General features: G+C 43.2%; 1 protein-coding gene across 1 annotated transcript in view; it reads left to right on the forward strand.

Moving 5' to 3' along the window:
* Positions 1–10,614, forward strand: part of zfhx3b (zinc finger homeobox 3b) — a 146,426-nt gene extending 135,812 nt beyond the window's left edge. Inside the window, exons 9-11 of the mRNA XM_079997369.1 lie at positions 558–681; positions 1,060–6,597; positions 7,016–10,614. Of these exons, the coding sequence (XP_079853495.1) occupies positions 558–681; positions 1,060–6,597; positions 7,016–8,736 (7,383 nt within the window). The 3' untranslated portion in view covers positions 8,737–10,614. The remainder of the gene's footprint in view (positions 1–557; positions 682–1,059; positions 6,598–7,015) is intronic.
* Positions 10,615–19,689: the final 9,075 nt, after the last annotated feature.

Raw genomic sequence — 19,689 nt, forward strand, 5'->3', positions numbered from 1 at the left:
TTTGTCATTTATTTGACAGGAAACATAATTCCTTTGTTTTTGTCTCAAATTGTCGTTCATGAGATGAAAGTCATCACTTGGATTCGGGCACTTTCCATTGAAATGGATTGGCCTATTTATATGGATGAATTATTTAATTAAGCCCTCTAATAACCTTTTAAGTTGGCCAAGGTGGGCTCAGCCTTCCATCTCACTAATTGGCAGCAGCCGAACTTACCAGGCAAATGACAAAACACCAGCAATAATTAAAGTGCAAATTCCAGACAAAGTAAGATATATGCAAAAATAATAGTAATATATACGTCTGAATTTTCTTTATTGTGTGTGGTTCTGTATGCATATGTGTTGGAGTGAATCACATAAAAAGTTATAATTATGGACTTTTTGATCGAAGTGCAAGAGTCCTTTAATGTTTGTAAATGTATACACACCTTAAACAGGTATATACATTTACTGTTTATAAATCTATACACCTGCTTAAGCCCTCAAACTTGGTCTTTTTATTCGCCATTAATGCCATTAATATTAAACTGGCTTATGCCTTGTGCTTTTTCCAGGTCACAGCAACCGAAGTACTGCCAGCAAGCATGTTCATACCTGTACCTGGCCCGGACAGAGAGACCCAAAGCACCCTGCCGGCCACCGCCAACTCCAACTCTGAGGACACGAAGAAACAAACTGGTTAGCACTTCACATTTATAAAATTAATCTAATTGAACCCCCCCCAAAAAATAGGAATAGAATAGATTAATACAATTAATCAAAAACATGATGAACAACATTATATAGATGATAAGGATAATACAAGTATTGTTTTATGGTGGTTGAGTTTATAGTTAATTTATTTAAATAGATTTTTAGAACTTTGAAATAACATGTTAAAAAAATAAAAACTTGATAAAAAAATATATATTAATGCGTTTGAATGAGATAAAGATATATAAATATAATAACTTTTTTTTTTAGAATAGTAGTTGAATAGTGAAAAGGTGTATAGTGAATAGTGAAAATATGTTGAAATCACAAGTTACTTAATTTCTATTATTTATTCGTTTACAGATGCATCAGAAGCCGAGCCAGAAAAGGGAGCATTACCTACAGAAATAACTGAAGCACGCAAATCGCCTTTGGATGATCAACAGTCAGGAAGGGATGATGCCACAGGATTCCTATGTTGGAAGAAAGGCTGTAACCAAGTCTTCAAGTCATCCAACTCCCTTCAGTTGCACTTCAACGAGATTCACAATAAAAGGCCCCAATTGCCCGTTTCAGATCGACATGTTTACAAGTACCGTTGTAACCAGTGCAGCCTGGCTTTCAAGACTGTGGAAAAGTTGCAGCTCCATTCGCAATACCATGTTATTAGGGCAGCCACCATGTGCTGCCTCTGCCAGCGCAGTTTCAGAACATTGCAGGCCTTGAAGAAACATTTGGAGACCAGCCACCTGGAGCTGAGTGAATCTGATATCCAGCAGCTCTATGGCGGCTTATTGATGAATGGAGACCTTATGTTCATGGGTGACCCGTCCCTCGGCGAAGAGCATGTGAGCCTGGGAGAAGATGACAAAGATGGAGAGGAAAGTGACACAGAGGAAAAACAAAGCCCAACAGGTAGTGACTCTGGATCATTGCAGGAGGATTCTGGGTCTGAACCTAAACGAGCCCTGCCATTCAGAAAGGGCCCCAACTTTACTATGGAAAAATTCTTGGATCCATCTCGCCCTTTTAAGTGCACTGTATGCAAAGAGTCATTCACTCAGAAGAATATTCTTCTAGTTCATTATAACTCTGTCTCACACCTTCACAAAGTGAAGAGGGCTCTTCAGGAGTCCACAACTGGTCAACCTGAACCCACCAGCAGCCCTGACAACAAGCCATTCAAGTGCAGCACTTGCAATGTGGCTTACAGCCAGAGTTCTACTCTAGAGATACACATGCGCTCTGTCCTACACCAGACCAAGGCTCGGGCTGCCAAACTTGAAGCAGCGGGAGGGAGCACTAGCTCTGGAACTGGCAGTGGTTTGAGTGCCACTGGATCCTCTATCAGCACTTCCACACCTAGTCCAAGCCCAGCCACCAACTCAACTACAAGCTCAAGCAACCACAGCTCGTCTGGATCTCATACTACCCAGAGCATTCTTGGAAGCAACCACATGAGTCATTCTCACAATATTGAAAGCCTGGGGAATTCCACAGTAAGCTGCCGTTCCTCCCCATCTGAGAACCATGATGTAAAGAAGAAGAAGTTTGCAGACATGCTGTCTGCTAGGGGTCAACAACAGCAGCTTCAGCAGCAGCAGCAGCAGTTGGCACAAGCTCAAGCCCAAGCTCAGGCCCAGCTTCAGCAAGAACTCCAACAGCAGGCTGCTCTTATACAGTCACAGCTCTTTAATCCAGCACTCTTGCAGCACTTCCCAATGACAGCTGATGCTCTTCTCCCTCTGCAGCAGCAGCAGTTGCTCTTCCCTTTCTACATCCCTGGAGCAGAATTCCAGCTTAATCCTGAGATCAGCATCAGTAGCTCAGCACTTGGCCTGGCAGGCTCATCCACATCGTCTCTACTGGAAGACTTAAAGAACTCAGCCCAGCAGGCTCAGCAAAGCTGCCTGCAGCAGCAGCTAATGCATCACCACCTTCAGCAGCAGCATCAACAGCAGCAGCATCAGCAGCAGCAGCAACAGCAGCAGCAGCAGCAGTCCCACTCGCAGGCCCAGGGCTCAATGGCTCTACTACAACAGAATGCTCTTCTCCAGCAAGCTGAAAAAAAGCAGAACCATTCTTCTATCCACAATGAGAAAGAAAGGGAATTGCACCGAGATAAAGAAACTAGTGAAAGAACTGATGACCATGCCAATAAAGAATCTACGGAGTACAGGTCAAAAGAAAAAAAGGATGTACCCCAAACGTCAGTAAATGCAAACCACGATCCTGGCTTACCACCACCAAGAATTGCTTCAGATGCACGTGGAAACGCTACTAAAGCCCTACTTGAGAATTTTGGATTTGAGTTAGTGATTCAATACAATGAGAACAAGCAAAAAGCTCAGAAAAAGCCACCTGGGACTGGAAATACAGGACCGAGTGGTGCAGGCGGGATAACAAGAGTCGTGGACCCCATCGAAGGATTAGATAAACTAGAATGCGAAGCCTGTGGGAAACTGTTTTCAAACATTCTGATTCTAAAGAGTCACCAGGAGCATATTCACCAGGCATTCTTTCCATTCCGATCCCTTGAGAGATTTGCAAAAGAATACAGAGAGCAATATGATAAGCTCTATCCACTGAGACCCCCTACACCAGAAGCTGCACCTGCTCCTCCACCACCTCCTCCACCTCCTCCCCCACCTCCACCTCCACCGCAGAGAGCATCCACACCAAATATCCCTGTCTCTGCTGCCTCTCTTACACCTCCAACTATACCTCCCCCACAGCCTCAAGTATCCATGGCACAAATTTCCATGCCTATGGAGCTGCCGCTCTTTTCACCAATTATGATGCAGTCAATGTCTCTTCAATCTTTGCCTTCTCAAATGCCTCCTCAGTTGCCATCTGTTGAGTCCGGCCTGGCTTCAGAACTGGCTCAGCTCTATCAACAACAGCTCACACCAGCCATGCTACAGCAACAGCAGAACAAGAGGCCTCGGACACGAATCACAGATGACCAGCTTAGAGTCCTGCGACAATATTTTGATATCAATAACTCCCCAAATGAGGATCAAATTAAAGAAATGGCAGACAAATCAGGGCTTCCTCAAAAGGTGATCAAGCACTGGTTCAGAAACACCTTATTTAAAGAGCGCCAGCGCAATAAAGACTCGCCTTATAATTTCAACAATCCCCCAATAACTACTCTCGAAGAAACCAAAATTGACTCCAAGCCCCCTTCCCCTGAGCCACAGAAGCAGGAATGCTATGGAAGTAAGAGATCATCAAGAACTAGGTTTACTGACTACCAGCTAAGAGTGCTTCAAGACTTCTTTGATGCCAATGCTTATCCAAAAGACGATGAGTTTGAACAGCTCTCCAACCTCCTCAGCCTCCCTACTCGTGTTATTGTTGTTTGGTTTCAAAATGCTCGTCAGAAGGCAAGAAAGAATTATGAAAACCAGGGTGATGGGGCTAAAGATGGTGAGAGGCGTGAGTTGTCAAACGATCGTTATATTCGCACCACCAACTTGAATTACCAGTGCAAGAAGTGTAGCCTGGTTTTTCAGCGAATATTTGACCTGATTAAACATCAAAAAAAGCTCTGTTACAAAGATGAAGATGAGGACGGGCAATATGATAGCCAAAATGAGGACTCAATGGATCTTTCACATGAATACTATACCCCTTCAGGGTCCTCTTGTCACACCCCAATGCCCTCCTCCTCAAGCCTCTGCCCCCTGCCCCCCTCTACTTCAGCCTTCTCAAGCCTCACATCTACAGAGAAGGAGGAGGCATCCCCAGCCAACACCTCAAACCCCTATGACGAGAAGCCTAAACAACTACCCGAGATGTCTGCAGACCCAAGGGAAAATCAAACTTCTATTAAGCAAGAAATTGTTCATCAGCCCCAATCGGAGACACAACACCATAGGCCTCAGCGAGAGGAAAAGAGCCAAACGATTCCTAAGGCCATCAAGCATTCATCTTCCTTCTCTCAACAACAGCAGCAATGTGGCCCCTCATCATCCCAGACAAGCCAGGCAACCTCTCAAAGCTCTCACATGAGTCTTAACCCGCATCTGTCATCCGCCACCCAACAACTGGCACAGCAGATGATCCCTTACCAATGTGAGCAGTGCAAGGTTGGCTTCCCCTCCTTTGAGCACTGGCAGGAACACCAGCAATTACATTTCCTCTCTGTGCAAAATCAATTTATCCACCCTCAATTCTTAGACCGCCCAATGGACATGCCTTTCATGCTATTTGATCCAAGCAATCCTCTCTTGGCCAGCCAGCTACTATCTGGGGCAATGCCACAAATTCCAAGCAGCTCTGCTACCTCTCCATCTACCCCAACCTCCACCATGAACTCCCTGAAGAGGAAGTTGGAGGAGAAAGCTGGCACAAGTCCCGGAGAGAATGACAGCAACAACAGTGGAGAAGAGCCACAAAGAGATAAGCGTCTTCGAACCACGATTACACCTGAGCAGCTAGAGATCCTCTATCAAAAGTATCTATTGGATTCCAACCCTACACGTAAGATGCTTGACCACATAGCTCATGAAGTAGGACTTAAAAAGAGAGTTGTGCAAGTCTGGTTCCAAAATACCAGAGCCAGGGAGAGGAAAGGACAGTTTAGAGCAGTCGGGCCAGCTCAGGCCCATCGTAGGTGTCCCTTTTGTCGCGCTCTATTCAAAGCAAAAACTGCCCTTGAGGCACACATTCGCTCCCGTCACTGGCATGAGGCAAAACGAGCTGGCTACAATCTTACTCTATCTGGTATGCTACCTGATCAAGAGGGGATGCAATTGAAAATGGATCATCTAGATATTTCAAGTTACTCTCAACTTGCAGCAAATAACAATGATGGTCAAAGCTCTTCCCTTTCACCAGTGAGTAAAACCATGGATTTGTCTCCAAGGGGCCTGCTGAGCCCTTCATCCATCAAAGTTGAGGGAATGGAAGACTTTGAAAGCCCAACCATGTCTTCTGTAAATCTAAACTTTGATCAGAGTAAACTAGACAACGATGACTGTTCTTCTGTGAACACAGCCATCACAGATACAACTACTGGTGATGAAGCTAATGCTGAAAATGACAGTGCAGATGCAAAGCATGGGCAAAATAGTGGCGATTGCATGTCGAAGTCTGGGGGCACAGCCCCCTCCCTTGAAAATGATGACCAGATGTCCTCAGGGTTAGTAAGCCCTGCAACAAGCTATTATGCTAAGGACTATGAAAATGAACACATCATTGACTACAGCGAGACCTCAAGCTTAGCTGACCCTTGCTCACCAAGCCCAGGAGCTTCAGGCAGCAGGAGCATTGACAGTGGAGACCGTCCCGGGCAAAAGCGCTTCCGAACTCAGATGACAAACCTGCAGCTGAAAGCACTGAAGTCCTGTTTTAACGACTACAGGACACCCACTATGCTTGAATGTGAGGTACTTGGCAATGACATTGGCCTTCCAAAGAGGGTGGTACAGGTGTGGTTTCAAAATGCTCGAGCCAAGGAGAAAAAGGCGAAGCTCAGCATGGCCAAACACTTTGGAATAAATCACACATCTTATGAGGGGCCCAAGACTGAATGCACATTATGTGGCGTGAAGTACAGTGCTCGACTCTCTGTTCGTGACCATATTTTCTCCCAGCAACACATCTCGAAGGTGAAGGATACCATAGGGAGCCAGCTAGATAAGGAGAAAGAATACTTCGACCCTGCCACAGTCCGCCAACTTATGGCACAACAAGAGATGGACCGGATCAAGAAGGCCAATGAAGTCTTGGGACTGGCACAGCAACAAGCCATGCAGCAGGGGATGTTTGATAATCCCGCAATGCAGGCTCTGAACCTACCGTCTGCTTATTCAAATCTACAAGGGATCCCCCCTGTCCTTTTGCCTGGGGTTGGAAGCCCCTCTCTTCCAAGCTTTAACTCATCAAATTCAGGTATGTCTTATTTTGGCTTCCAATGCACTAATATTCACCAAAATCTTAAAAAGCAAATGCCGATGGTTAAATATGATTTATTTTCTTGCTTTACTGGTACTGTAAGTTAAAAGCTAAAATGCCTCAAAAATACTGTGGTTGTACGAACATTTTTACATAGGAAAGTCTCTCTTTTTGTGTTGACCAAATAACAGCATTTTTCCGATAGACACAGATAGACTATACAAGTAACGTAGAAAAAGTACATTTGTCATTAATCGTCAAATCCGGAAAGTGTTTGTTAATGTGCAAGTTCATTATTTATTAGTGTATGTAGTTTACTATTGACTTACTGTCAATAATAAAAGTTAATTTTACACCTTATTCACCTTGACTTTAGATAATGGCATATATTTAACCTTTTTATGTATCTTTTCAGCTTTAACTCCTCCAAAACCTCCAAACCTCCTGAACATGCCTGGTGCCAGTGTTCCCTCACCTAGTCTCCCCACATCTGGATTACCTAACAAACCTTCCTCCTCATCCTCCTTGGCCTCATCAAGTCCAGCGCAGACCAGCACAACAGTCCCTCATTCAAGCCCCATTTCAACCTCCACATCCACTTCCTCAACTACCCAATCAGGCTCACGACCTGAACCCCCCAAAGAGCGTGATGCTGAGAGAATACGAGAAAAGGAGAAGCCCAAGGAAAAGGCAGAAAAGCTTCCAACCCCATCTTCAACGGGAAGCACCCCTGCCCCTTCCACCTCTGCTGCCAGCGCCAAGAAGGAGAAGCCAGACACAGCTGTGCCTGCCACATCTATGCCTACACCTGGTATGGAATATGTGGTAGACCCAGCCCAGCTTCAGGCCCTGCAAGCTGCGTTGGCATCCGACCCCACAGCTCTTCTAACAAGCCAGTTCCTGCCCTACTTCATGCCTGGCTTTTCCCCATATTATGCCCCTCAAATACCCGGCGCTCTTCAAGGGGGCTACCTACAGCCAATGTATGGTATGGAAAGTCTCTTCCCTTACAACCCAACATTGTCACAAGCATTGATGGGCCTTTCCCCGGGGTCCCTTCTGCAGCATTACCAGCAATATCAGCAGAGCTTACAGGAGGCACTACAGCAGCAGCAGCGGCAGCTTCAGCAAATCCAGCAACCCAAAGCGAGCCAAACCCCAGTTGCCCCCCAACCTTCGGGGGATCGCAAAGAATCTGCCAAAGATCCAGTCAAAACAGAGGAGCAAAAAGGCAACGCCCATCGTGAAATCTCTGTCTCCTTTCACAATAAACTCCCCTCTGAGAAGAATGAGATGGATGGCAAAGCTGTGGACCCCCTCATAGACCAGTACATCGTCCCCAAGGTGCAGTTCAAGCTGGCATGCCGTAAGTGTCAAGCAGTGTTCACAAAGGAAGAAGCAGCCCTAACCCACCTTAAATCAATCTGTTTTTTCGGTCAGTCTGTAGCTAACCTGCAAGAGATGTTGCTGCGTGTCCCCAGTGGCGTAAGTGCGGGGGCTGGAAGTCTCTATGACTGCCTGGCTTGTGACACCACGTTGGATGGGGAGAAAGCACTCAGACAACACCTGGAGTCGGCATTGCACAAACACAGAACAATCAAGCGGTCAGCCAGAAATGCCAAAGAGCACGCTACTAGTTTATTACCTCACTCTTCAGCCTGCTTCCCCAGTCCTAACACCACATCTACCTCGCAGTCTGCCACGCATCCCATCAGCAGCCCCTCTACCCCGCCAACATCATCATCCACCATGCCATCCTCCGCTGTTTCTTCTTCCCTGTGTTCCTCTTCTACGACACCACTCAGCACCACAGCTGCCGGCAAACCCTGGTCCCAGGCCCCTTTCTCCAGAGCTTTAGCTGGGAAGCCCAATGCCACTCCCTCCTCTACTTCCTCCTCCTTCCCTTCAGTGTCCTCACCTTCAACGGTTACCTCAAGTTCATTGAGCACCTCAGGAGTTCAGACCTCGATACCAACAGACGTCTTTACCGACGAGTCTGACTCTGACAGCAGTCAGAAGTCAGCAGACAGGCTGGGTAGGACGGCGGAGGAGCCGCAGCAGCCTAGCTGTGTCAAAGACAGTAGTAGTTGTAGTAGTAATCTTGCTAGTGTAGGAACAGACTCCATCAGATTGTAAAAGAGCTTTCAGTGATGGACAATATTTAAAAAACATAAAAGACAAAAAAAACCACAAATAAGAAAAAAAATACAAAAAGCAGCAATGTTAAAAATACATTTAAAAAGTATACAAACCAATTTCAGAAAAAAAAAGATGTGTAAAGACTAACTGCAATTCCAAAGCTTGTAACCAAAAATTTAAATGTTAGTGGATTGTTTTCCCATATCAACATGCTGGTTTTCTTTTTTCTTTTTTTTTTTCTTTTTTTTTCCAACGGAAATACATGCTAATAATATATTAGAATAGATCACTGCAATTATGTTTTGGGTAATGACAGAGAAAAGCTGTACTGTATGGCAATGGACTGCCTTGAAGTTGCTGAATGGCCACAAAACCTTTTTGACAAAATAGAAGACAATAAGCTGTCCCTTTGTTTTGTAATGATTTCTTCTTAAATAGCACAGTCACAAAAAGCCAGTATGTACTGTATGGGAGAATAGTCTTTCAGTTGTTCTTGCTATTTAAGCATTCAGATACCAATGGCTTGCAAAAGTAAAAAAAAAAAAATAATGTAATGTCTATTTTATTCTCAGGTCAACAGCTCACAGGTGTTTTTTCTGTTACAGAAATCCATGTTTTACACCTTTTTCTTTCTGACAGGAGATAAACATTTTTTTCTTTCAGAATTTTAGTTAACAACAGAAAGTTTTAAAAAGAATGAAATTCTAACTAAAACATAGTTTCTGGGCATTCAAAAAGGGTCGTCGATTGTCTGATTTGAACATTTGTGCTTTAAAGGGGAAAAATTAGCAATCCCATTTTACAGAGACACGGAGAGCATTGCAGACGTGATGGGCGATAAAAAGATTTTTGGTGATTAAAAAAAAAAAAAAAAACTTTCTGTATTTATAATAGATATGAACATTTTTGGTGTTAAGTAGATTGTTGCATTGGAACTGAATTTAACAGTATGGTAGATTGAAAAAAAAAAAAAACTTTGTGTACATTTAGCTTTTGTATCGTCCAACTTTAAGACGCTTCATTTGATGTTGTCTTGGTCATTCCAATAGACTAGATAATGGACAGGTAACTTATCTAAACTTTATTTCTGTCTTAGTCTCAGCTTCTTGGCAAATGTTCACCCGAATGCCCCTCTTTGACAAGGCAGGATCCTTTCTTTGAAAGTTATTTTACTTCTCTTGTACGGTTGGTAATGATAATGACCATTAAGAAAAAGATCCTGGGTGAAGTGTTCATTTTTATACTTTTTTTTTTTTTTTTTTTTTTTTTATCTTTGTGCACTTATCACTGTCTGACTCCTATTTCTCACTCGAATTGTTCTTTTTTCGCACTTATCTTCACTCCTACGGTTTTGTAGATACGGAGAAAGCGACTGCTCCCGAGACACTACAAAGCAGGTCTTTTTGTTCTTCACGTAGTGTGGCTACAGTCTTTTCTGGGTTTGTTTTCATTGAGACTTTTCTGTTGCCATCATGAATGAAAATGAAAAAAGAAAATAATAATAATAATTCTCACGCTTTAAAAACAAAAAGAAAATCCAAAGACTAAACACTTTCACCATTGGTGCATAAAGATGAGAAAAGAGGCTTCTTTATACTTGAGAATTTGTTGCTGTTTTTAGAGGAAAAGGAAACAAAGTTTTAGAAGATTAAGGAGTACGCATCAGAGTTGCCGTTGTTGCTTGGTTGCAAGCGAAACAGGTGGCTTTTTTACGTAAATACCAAGAATACCAAAAACCAAAAAGGGCCCTCGTCCTTGCATTGTGGAGTAGCACCGTTACAGAGCCATTGCAGTTTGTAAGATAAAGGTTATTGATCTTTGTTTCGACTTTTCTGTCACACTCAAAAGTCCATTTTTTTAAGAAAAATGTCTAAGGTCTGGTCTTCGAGGACATATGTTTTGCTGCTAATGTAGAATTTTGAAAGAAAAAAAAAGAACTAGATGCATGCTCATTTTTGCTTTTGGCGAAGCTTTAACTAAAACAAACAATAAACCAATTTCCTGCCTCTGCGACACCTTTTTCCTTTTTCTTTTTTTTTTTGTTCCCTTTTTTTTTTTTCTTGTTGCAAAAACGGAACTTTGAAGACTGTGAATATATGTTCCAAAGGACAGTTTGCTGATTTTTTTTTTCTTTTTGAACAGACCAATGTTTAAAAGCCAATGATCTATAACGTTTGTAAAGAACAGTGCATTCCAAATATCACATGGATTTCTTTCTTAAGCAAGGACTGATTCTATTCATTTTCTTGTTTTTAAATTATCATGATCTCTTTTTCTGTTCCTTTCTAAAGTGACTGTAAGCTGTTGTGTAAAATTTTGCATCATGGGTTGCTGAACAAAGTGAAATCTCGATTATGTCATTTTGTGCTGGCATGGAATATTGCTGAGAATCCCTCCATCCAGTCAAGGTTGTTGCTCACTTGTTAAGCAAGAAACAGTGGTTACCAAAAAAAATGTATATAATACATCTGGTACTGACGCGTCTCATGAGTTTAGTGTCATCACGCCTCTCGACTTACAAGCGGCCTCAGAAGGAAATAATGTGGGGTTTTTTTTTTCCGGGGGGCCTTTTTGCAAGTGGTCGTCACTACCTGGGAGAGCACTCCGTGTGTCTGAAGGGTGTCGTGCTTCTCTCCAAAGCATTACGCACGGACGAAGCAGGAGGTTTGTTTTAGTTTTATTTTTTTTCAAAGATGCCCCTTGATTTCAAAAGGTTTCCGAGGTATGTCAAGCTTTCATGTCCAAAGAAGTCACCTGCTCCATCTTACTGCAATGGGTATGGATGTGCTTAGGTATTCCCACTCTCTCGCCGGATAAACCTTTTATTTCATTTCTCGATACCAAAACCAATATTTAAATTTGTGAAGAACTGCTTTTCGGCCACTTATGTACAGTATAGCAAAGTGTAACTGCCCCAATAAATACATTGCGCAATCTCAGAAGTGTGTTCCAAGTGTTACGTTCTGCAGAGCGATGTGATTTTGTGTTGATTCTTCAGCATGCTTTTCAAATATGATTCATTTGGTCTGTGAGCTTGCCACTTCTCTAAAGTCCTGTTAATCAAAAATCCTGTCCACATGTACGGTCTGTTTTTGGAGAATTCTTGATGTAACGATTTACTTTTTTTTTTCCTCAAATCTGCTTTTGATTTTCACATATTGTCAGACATGTATGATTGTTTTTGTTTTAAGGTTTTTTTTTTTGTATGTTATTTCAGTTTCTGTATATTACTTATCTTCCCCTAAATTAACACCAGCTTTAATTGGAATCGCTAAAATGAAAAAAAAACGAAAAAAACACATTTTATTTAATGACCTGGCCACTTTATTCTTTATATTAACTAGAATTTGTTTTAATCTTTTATTTCCAAAGTCTAGACTTTAGTCAGAATGGACTGTGAGTTTGCTTGTGTGTGTGTGTGTGTGTGTGTGTGTGGGTGTGTGGGTGTGTTTGTGTGTAATTGGGCGTGTAGGTCTACCAGACCTTCAATTTGAGTATTTTAAATTTCTTTAATTTTATTTTCGTCATTTTATTTTATCATATACTTATGAGCACACACCAAAACCAACTGAAACACTACGCTGGATATTCATGAACTAAAAGGAAAATTTAGAAATCAAAATTTGAAGACAATAATCATAAATGAGAAGAATGATAATACCGAAGCACTGAGCAGTTTTTACTTTAATTGAATATATGAATGTGGCCAAAGCTTTATGCAGTTGAAACAAAAAGAAAAAAAACAAAAAAAAAACGATTTGTGCCCCAGATGAGTGTATATTTTATTGTGGCACAATAGCCTAGAGTGGAAACCGAAATCCACCGTCTCACATTGGGGGGACTCGATTTTAATGGACATTTACAGAGCAAGTAAAAAGGCAAAGGTTTTGCTGTAGAGGTCATTTTTTTGCCCACTGTGAAAATTAACGTGTACCTGTATACAGATATAGATATATTTAAAACAAGGCATCATCTTTTCTTTTTGTTTTTTGAGATGAAGAAGAATGGAAGAAAACAAAAAAAATAATGACTCTGGGAAGCTTTGGAGAACTTGTTAAGCGGACGTAAGAGGCTGTGGGCCACACCAAAACTGGGCACGGGAGCCAAAGGCAGGATCAACACAGCTTTAATGTCAACTCCTTCTTTGATTACTGAAAAAAAGAAAAAAAAAACAAAAAAAAAAAAAAACTCTTGTCATGGGAAACGGACTCTGGAACCGATGGACGTGCGACACACACACACACACAGAGAAAAAGTCTTTTTTTTTTTTTTTTTTTTTTTTTTCGATGAACGTGAACCTAAGTGGCCGCCGGCCGCCCCCCCCTCCCTTTCCTCCGTCTCCTTCTTTCCCGAGCGCTGCCTCTGGTTCTGCCCCTGGGACGGACGTTTGCCTCATTTCAGGACGAGACGGACAGAGATGCTTGCGTGTTTTCTCCCCAAAGTCATGTTGCTACCTGTCTCACATCCCGGGACTTGTCCACCGGAGGGACGGACAAGCGATGGCTCTCCGCCGGGACGTGGGCGCGACCCCCCTCTGTACATTGCATCGTGTTGGAAAAGAGGAAAACGGGGAAAAGGCGGAGGCCGAGGGGGAGGGCTTCTTCCTCGCTGTGCTTCTTGAGAGAGGCAGTTACACACTAAAAAAAAAGCGTATCAACCAAAATTTACAACCAAACTAACAAACAACCAAACAAAACCATTTGCTCCAACTTCAAAGATGAACTGTTACTTGGAGCTCTCCGTTCCTTTTTGTGACTTTTTTGGTGCCACAATGTTTTTTTATGCATTTGTTTTTCTTTTTGTTTTGTTTTTTTTTTGTTTCCTTGAATTGTTCCTCCTCCGAGCCTCACAAGCATGGCTCTGTGGCTCCAGGCAGCCCGCCCGAGGGTAGAAAAAACAGCCTTGCAATGTACAAAAAGAGCAAGTTAAACCAAAAATGTTGTTCTTGATGTCTTTTCTATACTGTAGTCTTGTTAGCTTTTTTGTTACTGTAATTATATGATGAAGATTTCCAAACTGTACCAAATTACATGGAAACTAACATACATAAACCACATGGAACTTCAGACTTTTAAAGAAACTTTTGTCACAAAACCTTGTTGTCCTAGTTAAGTTGATTGTAGATGGTAATTGAATATACTCCTTTGAAAATATTTCATCAAGTATGTTTCTTGCTCATTGTGATACATTAAAAAAGTATGAGCATAAATCCACTGGTTTGACTCATCATTTGTTGTGCATCTAATCACTGACTGGTGTTGCTGAAATATATACTGTATGTATACTATATACCTATTATATATATATATATATATATATGTGTGTGTGTGTGTGTGTGTGTGTGTGTGTGTGTGTGTATATACTGTATATTTGTGGGTATATATATGTGTGTATGTATATATATATACAGCATGTATATACAGTATATACTGTATAGTATATACACATTGTATACCCTCCTATTTATGGATCTCCTAAGGTCTCCTTAAGGACCTTAGAGATGATTATATCCTTGATGTCTATTTGGCACCCTTATAGTGGAATTTCGTATTGAATTCCACCTCAAAACTATTAATCATTGTCTGAAATAAAACATGATCACGAGATTTGTCGGACAGGTCGGACATGAGTTCAGGGAAACATTCTCTCCCCTGAAAAAACATCATGGTTACATGTCATGTTTACGTCGTTTTTCCGAGTAGAATTACTTTGGATACAAGCCGAAGTATTACACATCCAACAGATCTCTCCCTTCTGTGTGCAAGTAGGTGCAGAGAATGTATTTGGTCCAAAAACCAAACGTACATTTGTAAATTCTAATCAAAGTCCACTTTAAGTGCTACAAAACAATAAAATCCTCTCCATTGCTGATGCCCATTATTTTTGGAAGCGTAGTATTGATGTTGCGTAGACATCTACCTGTTTCTGTTCTTGGTCCTATGGAAGCTGGTCGGCTATTGGTGGGTGTCATTCTGCAGCTGTCCCGTCCTCTTATTTATCGTCTGTAAAAGTTGTGCATTGATGTGACACGGCAGTTAAACATACTCCTCATTCTTCTCTCTGTTTTTTAAAAGCAGGGCAGACAGACAGCTGTGGCCATTTTCTAGTGATAAACTGAATTACCCCCGACTGTCAGTCACATCAACCGCATTGCGACCAATCTGAACCACATAGTAACTCACCACTAAAGACAACAATATATTTAGTGGATGTTTTGCATCATTTGTTCTTACTATATAGCAAGAATATTTTTTTTTAACATAGTCTCTCTCACACACACACACACACACACACACACACACACATCAGATTTTGCCTTTAATTTTGAAAGGTTGAATTGATGTTCAGTGCCACCCCTCACCTCCACCTCCCGAACAGGACGCCAGACATCAGATCTGTTATAATCGAGGGGAACTGGTTGATTTTGTGAAAATCCAACTCATTTATCACAAGGGTAGTTTAATAATTCCACTGCTTCCTGTCAGTCACTTATTTCCAAAAACAATATCAAAGTCTTGGAGCCTCGGCAGAGAATGTGGTTTTGGCAAAAAATAACATTCATCCGTCTTGTTTGATGTTCCCTAAAGGAGTTGGCTAAAACTACAGTATAGCGACTGAGTCTTATTGGACTACATTGCTCAGAGAATAAATGAATACAAGATAAGGTGAAAGCCGTCAAACCTTGTTGAAGTAATGTTTATTTTGTCATCAAAAATAACCAGAATGGATTCAAATGAAAAGAAAAATAGCTATAAAGAAAAAAAACCAACCCAAAACTATGTAACGGGTTTTTCGGGAGAGCTGGAACCCTCTGAGGGCGCCATCCCATTTCAAGCCATGGGCCAGATTCATTGGCCATGTTGAGCCAATTAACACGCTAGGGCACATCTCGAATGAATTAAAAACACCCTAATCCGATCAGTTTGAAAAGGCAGACCATTTCCTTCGTAGGCCCGGACCAGATGGCACCCATGCTCGCATGCCGTATTGAAACAGGCCAGGACCAGTCACAGAGTGTGAAATTGGGTTAGCGCCTGAGTCTAACACAGGCCCCGGGGCTATCTGAGCGCCCAAACTCACGCTCCCTCGGCCTTAAGGTACAGGGCCTACCATGCCAATCTTATATTTAATTATCATCCTCACCGCTCCACATTCAGTCAGTCATTTTAGCTGGGGGTGGGTTTGACAGACAGCTTCCAAGGATTTCTCGCTCTTTGGCCTGTCAACCTATACCCCGACATCCCCGGCACTGGGGCCAAGAGGCAGGCCCTGAGACAGCGCCGAGGGATGGAATCTCTCGCATCGGAGTGAGGGCATTCCGAGAGCGCGCTCGTGGAAACAAATGTCGGAAAAATGGCCGTCTGATCGTCACCGGCGTCGACGCTGCAAGCTGATATTTCGGCTACCTATTCAAGGCCCCGGGTCAGGACGGCCTCCGGTTAAGGCCACGGCGGGGAAATGCGATGTGAACTCGTAAAGCTTCGAGAATCCCCCTAAACCCGAGGATATTCATGTATAAACAGTTTTGAATACCATCGAAGGAACAAATTATGTTCTTTCACCGGGAGATACCGCGTACATACTGGACAGATTTGCAGATAAGCCAGTGAAAGGCAGAGTTACACGGGGCACGCCTGCCACATGATCAGATTTGTACGTTGCCGTGGGTTACCCTGTGATGGGCACTTTGGTGAAACATTATAGACAACTGTGAAGAACGTGGACCTCCTCGCCAAGACTGAACGCTGCGGAACGCTACAATACCTGGAGCTTCCCCCTCCGCCCTCCCTCCCGTGGAGCTCTTCGCCTCAATCTTTTACCCTCCAATCAACGTCAATGGCAAATTGCGCATGAGCCTCGAGGACAGGTCAAACTAATTCAATCTCATCCGTCAGATAAAGTGATGGGTGCGGATCAAAGGGAGAGCCGAGAAGTCAAGGGAAGCAGGAGGGCTCTTCTTTTAAAAAAAAATAAAAAATAAAATAAAAATAAAAACCCCAGCTCTTGTTTCTTGCCTGGGAACATGCCGATCCATCTCCAGGGGATCTAATAGTTAAAACCAAATGTCACAGGATGGAGGCCCTTCTCCGGTCGTGGCTGACTCGCCATGTGGCCACCCAGCAAAAACAAAAGCCAAATGCATGTAAGAAGGCGGATAAGCGGTTGTGGCCGATGTGTATGGCGGTGTAACAGGATATCGTAACATGCGAGTTACGATATCCTCACCGCCATCTTTGGGGCCAAACAATGAGCCCATGCACACCTCCACCTACGCCCCCGTGCCCCGCCCTCGCCTTCCTCAGCCCGCCAGGAGATCCCTGCCGGGGAAGGTGTGGAGTGTGCATTGGCAGGCTCGGGCTCAGTCTTTCCCGTCTCCTGGACGCAGGATCAGGTGTCGCCATTTTCGCGGCGCCTTCTGGTTCTGCTTAACAGGAAATGAGGTCCATCAGAAGGACTCTGACCAAAACTGAACCAGAATGGGCCCTGACAGGCAGGGATATTAGCCTGTGACGGCAGTCTGTAATTGAATGATCCCCCCCCCCCACCCCCCACCCCCACTCATAATGAAGAGAATATGTGCTGGGAATGTGTTTGTCCTTCAGTCTTCTTCATCTGCCATCTTCATTTCTTCTCCTCTTCTTTTTTTTTTTTTTGCCCCCTTAATAAATCATTTGTGGGGTAGAAGTAAGGGATAATTTTACTTGACTTCAAAGTTCCTCCTCGCGCTGTCACCTCGGTAACCTCAAAGTGATGCTGCATTATGAAGGCTTCGGCGGAGTTCTGTCTGTAAGTCGTTGCGCCGTTGAAACTTAGACGGGCCGATCATGTCGTGAGAGAGTTGGCCGAAAGAACATGAGATATCAATTATCGCACCTCGTTTTTTCTTTTTGCACCGATATGCAAAATTGTAATCGGTGAACCGTGAAGGGACTGGACTGTCAGACGGCGTATCCCCGCTAAAATGTGTTTAGCAGATTGTCTGCGCGGGCCTCTTAAGGCTCTTTAATAGTTAAATGGTTTAAGTAGAGATTTTAGCGCCTGCTCCAATGTGGCTTCTCTGAAAAGCAAATAAAAAAAAAATAAAAAATCCATCTCTGAGCATCCACACTATCCACACTTTGTCAAAAACCCCGCATTATTGTCCGCCCGGTGCTCCGGAGGCGGTTGGTGCGGGTGTGCCTACATCGGCCTCATTTCTGCCGGTTTGAGGAGCTCTCCGTCCAACTCTGTGGCTGGATGTTTGTTTTTTTAATGTCTTTATTTGTATTTTCTATTTTTTACCATCATTTTACTTTCACCCCCTTTCTTCCGTTGTACGGTTTCTTTTGCTGCTGTGACACCTGAATTCTCTTGCAGCTTGGAGTTGTTGCATGATATTTGATTTCCCACAGAGAATTAATAATTGTCAATCTATAATTGCTATAAACAGTATATACAGTACATATATATAGATATAAATATATATATATATATATATATAGATACATATATATATAGATGGATATCTACATATATAGATGGATATATGAATCCACCCCCCTCCTTAACTAAAGTCAGTTGTTGTCCATTGCTGCTGGAATGTCTGTCAGACTGGGCCCTGACCCTGGGCTGGCTGCTTTAATGATGGGAAGATGAAAGCGCCAGGCCCATTCCCATGCTGCCCTGTTAGGGGGTGCTGTGAAATGGAGAGATAATGGAGACCAGGTGTGGATCTGAGGGCTGAGACAGTCCTCCGTCAGTCTGAGAGCTCCTCTCAGTGAGAGGGAGGGCACACTACTACTGGGATATGACTGGAGGGAAGCGCTCCAGTGACCCCCCCCCCCCCCCCCCCCCCCCCTTACTCCACCCACCCCACCCTCCCCCTCCTCCCCCTCGCCTGCTCCGGCAGAACGCCGTTAATTGAAGTTGAAGACGAAAAAAAAAAACATCAGCATAGACTTGGGTGGGGGGGGGGGGTGTTGCATCCTCGTCCGGTTTTGTGCACGTAAATCATTGCGTCGTCGGGAAAAGATGAGGAATTATTTTTTTATTCTCTCAGAAAAAAATCATATCAGCTAAGCTCGCAAGGCTCTTTATCTGCTGTTAATTTGAAAGTTTTTGAAAGAAAGGTCAGGGAGATCGTCCGGAAAAGTGTTTCTAATCAGAGCAGACAGGCCGGCCAAGCTCCGCCTAATTACAATCTAATTAGTAAGCAGCGAGCGAATCCAACATGCCATCGAACATCAACAATTTAACCCTTCGGAGGGGCTCTGCATTTTTCAAAGTTGCACGGCGGCGGAGGTTTACGAGGGCTGCCCCCCACCCCCCCGCTATCTTTTACTGCAGGTTAATAAATGTCAATAGGACACAACTGAAAAATTGCTGAAGAGGAACTCGAGTGAAGATGATATCTCATTAATTCCTTCTCCATAAGAGCCCCCGCGCGGATAAATATGAAATATTGATAACATACAAATAGGACACTTACTCTTTCATCGTCCCCCCAGCTATTGTCTTCTCCAGATTATACCGTAATTAAATCGAAACGGTTTCTACTGGAGCGCCTGTGTCAAGTGAGTTAAACGCCTGATTATTACCAGATTGGAAAAAAAAAAGGGGGGCATTCCACGTGGACCGGCCAGCCAAGGCAGTCGTTCCGCGGGGATGTGAGTAATGCAGGGAGGCAGGTTTTTATTTCACTTTTTACTCCGACGGACCATCGAGAGGTCCGCCGCTTGTCAAGATGCCTTTTTTATTTTGTGTGTGTGTGTAAGGGAGGGTCAAAGTTGTTTGGCTTTGGGAAGGGCTCGGTTTTAGTATCAATCCGAGGGGTCGTGCGTACACCTGCTTGATGGAGTTTTAGTGAAGCACCGTGCGCGTTGTCCTGTTCCAGGAGTAAAACAATATATTAGAGATATGGAGGTTGAAAGTGTTTTGGAATATATTGTACGTGCACTGTAAGTGCAGTAA

Source organism: Zeus faber (assembly GCF_960531495.2).
Source record: "Zeus faber genome assembly, chromosome: 3".
Lineage (NCBI taxonomy): Eukaryota > Metazoa > Chordata > Actinopteri > Zeiformes > Zeidae > Zeus > Zeus faber.